This window comes from Chaetura pelagica, unplaced genomic scaffold, assembly GCF_000747805.2.
Source record: "Chaetura pelagica isolate M959 unplaced genomic scaffold, ChaPel_1.0 scaffold45, whole genome shotgun sequence".
Classification (NCBI taxonomy): domain Eukaryota; kingdom Metazoa; phylum Chordata; class Aves; order Apodiformes; family Apodidae; genus Chaetura; species Chaetura pelagica.
The window spans coordinates 5,817,096-5,825,252 of record NW_009953217.1 but is presented as its reverse complement, the minus strand read 5'-3'; the positions used below and the strand labels follow the sequence as shown (position 1 = coordinate 5,825,252).

At 38.6% G+C, this 8,157-nt stretch overlaps 1 protein-coding gene across 1 annotated transcript; it reads right to left on the bottom strand.

The window, feature by feature from the left end:
• Positions 1 to 2,745: 2,745 nt before the first annotated feature.
• SNAP29 (synaptosomal-associated protein, 29kDa) lies at positions 2,746 to 6,695 on the bottom strand. The gene is made up of 4 exons (XM_009997669.1): positions 6,505 to 6,695; positions 5,701 to 5,786; positions 4,553 to 4,636; positions 2,746 to 2,903 (listed from the first exon to the last, which is right to left on the bottom strand). The coding sequence occupies exons 1-4, from the start codon at positions 6,657 to 6,659 to the stop codon at positions 2,746 to 2,748; spliced, it is 483 nt and encodes a 160-aa protein (XP_009995971.1). The 5' UTR covers positions 6,660 to 6,695.
• Positions 6,696 to 8,157: the final 1,462 nt, after the last annotated feature.

The following is an 8,157-nucleotide window of genomic DNA, read 5'->3' as shown; positions in this document are numbered from 1 at the left end:
CGTTATTTTTACACCCCCCCCCCCCCCCCCCCCGAAAAGAAATCCAATGTGGGAAGTAATCCTTTAAAACAAGGCCATTAAAAACTAAAACAAAAATAATAAACAGATCAGGAAAGCCTAAGCAAATACATACATTACTGAGACAGTAAATGCGATTGTTAGAAGAGCTGAGAAGTCAGACCTCTGTGTAAGTTCCACATGGCTGGGATCCTGGTTTTCTGGTCTGCTTGGATCACGAGGTTCCCACAGCAAAAATAGGCATTTATGGTTTTTATTCCCCTTCCCTGCCTGTGTTCTTAAAGGCATCAAAGATGCAGTGAACATTTCATAAGGCGAATATAACAAAACAGTTGAACAAGACCTTGAGTTCATTTTGTGAAATAATGAAGACTAAAAAAAGGAATAGCTTACATCAGGAAGGCAACACTTCACTCTTAAATAAACAAACATTTTAGCTTGAATTCAAGCTCCACTTCTTATTGCACATAACACCACTAGATCCTCCAGCTACACTTTCCTCATTAGTCATAACTTAGTGGAGAAAGTTTCAGTGGACATCCTAGTTACCACAGTCTTTGGAAAAAAATTAGTTGTACACCAGATGAAGGCAGATTTCACACTAGAAAGTGTGTTATTAATTACTAAGCCATTTTTCTGTATTCTCTGTTTTGGAGAATTTATACATCCTTTCTAAGATGCAAATGTTTCTGTTAATCAGAATTGGAATAAGAGATTACTTAAGACTTTTTCCCCTTATTAAAAGAAGGCAAATAAGAAACTGAACCAGGTATAATTGAAATGTGCATCTTACTTCACTGAGGTACATAACATTTGAAAATTAATTAATGTATCATTTATACATGGTGGCTGACACATTTATCAACCATCTTGAGACATCAAATAATATGACTCAAATATTCTAACAGCAGAATAGAATTAATCATGGTATATACCCAAGTTAGATGACACATTAATTATTACTAAAGTTTGTATGGTTCCAAATTAGCACAAATGACACCAAATTAAAGCACAATAAAGATACTCAATAGCTCCTGAGGTTTTATGTCCCTGCAAAACAGTCATGGTGTTTTTTTAGGGACTGAAATCAATTACTTCAGTAACAGAAGGGGAAACAGAGGCTCACCTTTTATCTAATACCCTAATCTACTCTGGTAGTCATCCCAGCAATAATTTTTTTCCATAATACTACGTCCAAATAATGTAACTTTTTTACTGATTTATTTTTCTACAAATGAACTTTAAGGAGATAGTAAAACAAGAAAGGCTCAAACTTCCTTTTAAGCTACTTAACTGGATGCACTAGCGTAGCAAGAGAGATGAAGGTTACAAATCCTTGAAATAAAAGGGGTCAAATAACATGATGTTCATGACAGATCCAAGTTTGATGGCCTTAAACACCAAGGTCCTCCTTTAATTCATAAATAATGTGACACCAGCTCAGAAAAAACAATACCTCAGCCACTGTAATTTGTGACAGCAAGTGCTGCAACACTCACAGGTGCCCTGGCCTCTCCAAACTGAAATAACTCCCTTGTTTTCAGACAGCAACTTCTCATTGTCATGCCTTCAGGCTGGAGCAGAATTGCAATTAGTTTGTTCTACAGGGATACTTCAAAAAAATAGAATGTATTAGATGGCCCAACTTGTATCTGGAAGACTCAAAAATGTTTTGGAGCTTTTTTTTCACTTGTAGGAACCTCTCATACCTGCTAAGCCACTACAGAAGTATGTGAACCATCGCTAAGTTCCTTAAGTCACACCACCTAGGAAAACACAACATCTGCTCAACCTCTAATCACACTTGAAATAAATGTTAAAGAATGATCTTCCATGATCTGTTTGTGCAATATCAGACCAATTGTCCATTTCTAAAACTGAAGTTATTTTTCAAATAATCACCTAACCAAATAAGCTGAGGAAGAGCAGAAAAAAAAAAAAAAGAAGATAGAGATTCTTTTGCAGAAATTGTCCCTAAGACCACACATGTTCAGTTCCTCATTTTGCTACTCAAGACTTTTGGGGTCACTGTCAGTATTTCTTGCAGACCATGAAACCCTTAAAGATCTTTAGTGAAAACACTGTAAAGGTGACAGCGTTTAGTAGCCCAAACATACAACATGGAACCACCATTTGGCAAAAGTCATCTTAGGAAAGGGAACACACACAGGATCTCCTCATTACTGCATGACACCCTTGATATTTTACAACTGCCACAGAACAGTTAATTCCTTAAGCCCCAGAATGCCAGAGAACAGTCACTTGGAATTATTTTTACAGCTGGAATTCAACATTTTTTTTTCAGAATTTAAAATAGCTGTAGGTAAACAGAATTAGCAACATACCTCCTGAACAAAAGAGCACATTCTGTTCCCCCTGCCCCTTCCCCAAAACAGAGGCAAAATGCAGCTACTTTTCTTATCACAGCTCCCAGACCAAGGGCATTGAAGCTTTGTAGACTGCAAATTCCTCCATGCATATGAAGCAGTTACACAACTGAGCAGGGTACCCAGCACAAAAGCACTTACTGAGATTTGACTCAACATGCACTTTTCCCAAGTACATTGAGAAGAAATGTAAGGTATTATGCTGCACTTCAGATTATGCTATTTTAATGACAACAAAATCAATAACATATCAGAAAAAAAAAAGAGAAACAGGTACTGCTTTAAGAGATCAGACATCCAAAAAGAACTGATGCTAAACAAAAAAAACCCTAAATATCCTTTAAAGTTGTCTGATTTTTTTATCAGTGCTTTTAATATTGACATCCAGTGTCTCTACTTTTCTCGTTAGCCGATCCAGCACATCGTCTTGCTCGTCTATTTCTGTCTGCAAACCAAGAGCCAGGTTCTTCAGACGACTCAACCCAGAAGACATCTCATCTGTCAGCAAAGAGAGGGACCACAGGGAATCAAAGCAGTGTAAAGCATGGACACTATCAGGATTCCCTCCTATCCAAAACCCTGGGTTAGAAAACATCAGTTACAGCTGCTCAAGTCTGAGTGTTCTTCAACAGTGGAAGCACCGGTACTGGAACACTATTACCACCTTACTACCAGAAATAACTTCCCTCTTTTTTCCATTACAAGGTACTACAAATTATTCAAATCAAATTGGATCTTTAGATACGTATCCTGTGATATTTTTTTAAACCCAGATTTTATAAAAAATGGTGTACATCTTTCTCAGCTCAGCACACACAAGATGCTCACTACTTCAACTGTTTTTCTTTAAACTTCATGCAGAGATATCACCAATACACTGGAGAGTTCAGCAGTTATTTCTTTCACATAGTTGGTAAAGTCCCATTTTCATATTTTCAAATTTGACTACAAGGAAATTATATCATTGCATAATTGGTATTAATGCTTCCAAGGGTAGTAAGTTTTCCATGACATGGGAGTAGAACAAATGTGCTTCCACTGACTCTCATGCTTGACTATTTATCTTTGATCTATTCCTTTCTGATTTTTTTCCCAGTCTCTTCTCTCTGTCAGCTAACAGTGACACGTGTAAGCAAAGAGCCACTTTGTATGTATGCTACAGAACACAGGAAGTCAGCTGAATGGTTTGGGAAACTAATAAAATAAAGATTACAAATTAACAAATTAAATATTTAGTGCCTTTTGATTCTTCTGTTTTCTGCAAAACACATTTATTTCAAAAGCTGTAGCCAAATTTAAATTCTTTGGGTCCAAACTGATGACATACAATCTCCAAGTTTAAAGGTCAGTTAGCTAAGTTGAATGCACCTTTCAATGTAAGTGGCAAGCTTTAGAGAAAGAGATAGGAAGTATCCATCCTGGTCTAATCTGGATGTGAATTTGAATCAGTATTTCCTAATTAATAGTACTAATAGATGCTTAATAAGGTTTTTCAGAATGGATGAATAAGGCTGCTTGTCCCAGTCATATTCCAGTCAACTTATAGGAGGACTCAAAGAAGCATTTTCACATCCTGCAGTGTTATGGGATACTTCAGCACCATTTACTCATTCAAAAGACAGACTTGCTAGCACAGTCACACTTACCAAGTGTTTCTTATTGTCAATATATGATCTAAGAGGACTCATGCTCTTGGTGTGGGGTTTTTCCCTCATTCTCTTTGCTCAGGGGACAGTTCAAAGTTTATTTCTAAAGCACAAGCATGTTGCAGTAGAGCTGAAGTACTGACACCTAGAGCACATCAGTTTCCATGGTAGATTTATACTATTCCAGGCATCCTAGCCATTCTAGCTGGTTTCATGTGACATGCATTTCTAACTCAGATTTGTTGTTAATATTTGCAAGTAGGTGACCCACAGACATCCCAGAGCAATGTATGTTTCAATCACACTTTGGATTCTGACATATAGATAGTTTTGAAATACAGAAGACAAGCAATTAATTTATTTAACTATCAAGTTTCACATCTGAACAAAAAAGCATTTGTTGGCAATATATCACCTAGTAATATTTTTACTTAAGAACCAAAAATGAATATTGTATTGCATCAAACAGCATCCTAAAATTGTATTAAATCAAGTACTCACCTAAGTTGCTATCAATTTTCTGGTGGTAAGCTCGCAGCTGTTGGTTCTTTGGGTAGGAATCCCTTTGCACTGAAGAAACTGAATCTGCATTGCTGAAATCATTGTCTGTTCAGAGCATAGAGTTCAGGATATGATATTATAAAAGGCTAGCAAAAAGAGGTTTTAAAGTTTTAGAAGGGCTTTTAAAAATTAGTCTGACCACAGCTGCTGGGTCATCCCATAACCTGTTAGCAGGAATACCAAAAGCAGCCCAACTCTACTATCTATAAGGCACTTCTCAAGTTTAACAGTTATTAAGCTACAATTATTTTTTTTCCAGGCTGCCTTTTGTAGTTCTAATGTGTAGTTGAGAAACTTAAAAAAACAAAACCAAACAGCCACCCAAAGACCAAAGCAGGTAGGTTGGTGACTTCCCAACTCAAGCCACCAGAGAGTTTTTTCTGCCCTCTACTGGACAGATTTCTCATACGATGTGGACAGAAATGCAGAGTCATGTTACCAAAAAGCATTTCTCTACTTACAGAACTACAACTATAAACATATTGTGCTGCTTTTTCATTCTTACTAAATAATTGATCCTCACTTTGAAAAAGAACAGTTACTTTACATATAAATCATCACAGAAGTTAGTACATTGTGAGAATGAGGAACAAGACCAAACCCTGGACATTTCCTTGCATAAATTAAGTAATGACTTTGGTATGAAGTCAAAAAAAAGGAAACCTAGAATGGCTAGGGTTGGGAAACATATCTGAAAACTACGACAAGTTATGGTGGAAAAGGAGAACCTCTGAACATAAAAGTTAACATTTTGGCAAACACAGGACAAGGCTGCCTGTACATGGTGATTCCTGGCTACATCTCTGTGGAAATGTAAGCACTGGATGCTTGTTAAGTCTTTAGTGGATATAGCATAGATTCCTCACACAAAAGGCTAAATAAAATTTGTTCCACATACAAAAAAAAAAAACAAACACATCTTCAGTATGGATATAAAGAGTCTGAAAGGACACAATTCTCTAGAATTCAAAGCCTTGAAGGCTGGGACCCAAATCTCCAGACATGAGGCAGCAGCCTCTGCCTTCACCACTGTGCAGGTTTGTCCCATGTTGATCACAGACATTCAGCATAAAATAAAGTTAACAAACCTGAATTATATAGTTTCCTTAAATTTGGATGACTTTCCTGGTATTTTGGCTCTTGTTCTTTACTAGATATTATTGCTTCTTTCAACCTGGTAATAAAGAGAATAAAAAGAAAGCATTCCAATGGACCACAGGCCTCATTCTAAGGCTGTTAAACAAGAACATGTATCAAATTTATTAAAAAATAGCCATTTTCTCAGACCTGATCAAAAATGTTCCCTTAAAACAAACTATTAGCATTTCTCTTCAGTGAAAGCACAACTGATCACTTCAATGCTAAAAACATTGTGTGAAAACATTAAAATCAAAACCAGAACTGTATCTTCTGCCTTGGAGGCAACCTGTTCCTTTCCTCTACTCAAGGATGGAGCAGGAAGGAGGAAATCAACCCATACAGCATCACCAGGCTGAAATTTCTCAGCTGAAGTACTAGAAGACAGTAATTTCACAGCAATTAATTTTTATTTGCAGGTTTAATAGAAGCTAGACAAGTCACACATGGTATTTAACTGGAAGCCTGTCAATGCTGCAAACAATTATTTCCTGCTAAGACTGAAGTTAGCATGATAATTCAGAAGACTCTGTGGAATTACTCATGTTATTTTGTTGGAATTCATTTCCCACAAAAACAAAGTTTTTCTTACCACTAGAAATATAAGTAACTGAGAAAATTTTTTGTTCTAAAGGAAAAAGGGAGCTAGACACCATCTCAGGAGTCTTCCTGAAAGAATCAACAGATCTTTTAAATTCTGATTTCCTGGTGACATTTCAGAGGTAAGACCCAAGTAAGATGTCTCTTTTACTTACCTACAGTTGGCAGAATATTCAGGGGTTCCATTCTGCTCTGGCTTGTTCTCTGGAGGCTTGGCTTTGAAATAGTTTACCAAGCCCCCCCAGACACTCTTAATGCTGTTTATGTGCTTTTGACTGGTCTTCAAGTCCTGGTCCATTTTATCCACCATCTGTTCTGTGCGCTTCAGTGCCTCTCCCTGACGTACAAGCTCCTAACAGATATTGACAGAAGAAAAGCTGGTAAAGTGAAGATAAACTAACAAGCAATCTAAAGAAAAATAACAGCTCCATCTGTGGAGCTTATTTCTAAAGGTATACAGCTTTTTCACTCCCTGCAGGGCACTTCAATCAAGTTGCTGTTCAGCCACAGCACTCACCAGCTACAAAATCCCCATCACTACAGTGTCAAGTTCCTGACACCCACTCCAAACAGCACCCAGGAGCTTTCTGTACTGGCCTCGTCTCAGGCTGACATTTGTATCTCTTCTTAATGGAACAAGCAGGGCACCAGATGCAGTGAAAATGCAAAGTTTTAGAGCAGGGAAATGATAGAACTATTTCTAGTTGTGAATGTCACCTTCATTGGGAAAGGATACTATTTTCACATTACTGGGCTGTTCCTGATGGTTTAGAAACAGAATAGCCAAGGGAAATAAATGTAAATAGAATTTCTTCATACTGCAGGATTAATCTTTGAGCTAATACTAACAGTGTAGGATTTAGAAGTTTTGACATGTACAATTATGTTATTCTCTAGTTCAGCAGCACAAACACTATTCCACAGTAGTTCAAAGATCAATTCTGGCAAGAAAGTTGCCTGTGGCTAAGACTAGTGCAAAACAAAGAACTTGTGTTCATATTCTCTTTAGGGAATTCCAGTTGAATACTCCTTTCCCCCCACCCTCCTCAGTAAAGCAGCAAACACACAGGGGTTTACCATGATTCCCATGCTGAGCCTGAACGTATCGATTCCTCCTTTGTGCTTTTATAGAGGAACAAACCATGAGTCTGCCACTTTGCAGAAGTGACACCAAGAACCACTCTCAGCATTAGCCCCTGCTGCACCTTGTGGATGCCCCTGACTTAATTTTGGGAACGACGCTGCTAACGAGGTTGGAAACATCCCATTACCAGGTGACACAACGGACAAGACCTTTATGAGCCACTCCTTTGAGCACAAGTGCTCTGAAACAGGGCCAGAAGAACGAAGGAAATGATTAATCCGGGTGAAGCGAGCACAACACAAACAACTAACCGGGCAGGTTCTCCCTTTACCCAGAAGAACTGCTGAAGGATTTTCAGTCAGGCAAAAACCAAGAATAAACGGCATTAAAAAGACTTTGTAGGAAGAGTTAAAAGCAGCTGAAAGCACAGCCGGGTCCTAACCTTGGTATTTTACAGATAGAAAGGATTTAACTGCTTAGTTTTGGGGTTTGTTTTGGTGCTTTTTTCCCCCTCAAGAAACGAACCGCGTCCGCCCCGAAAGCCATGCAACGGCACATCTGCTGTGCCCCAAACAACACATGTGGATGGGGAGCTCTGGAGTCAGATGTCTGGGGAGAAAGAGGGGAAACAGGAGGCCGCGGCCGGGCCCCGGTGCCGGAGCGGCAGGCGGGGGAGCCCCGGGGACATCACAAGGGCCCCGCACCCACCTCGGAAGCCGCCACC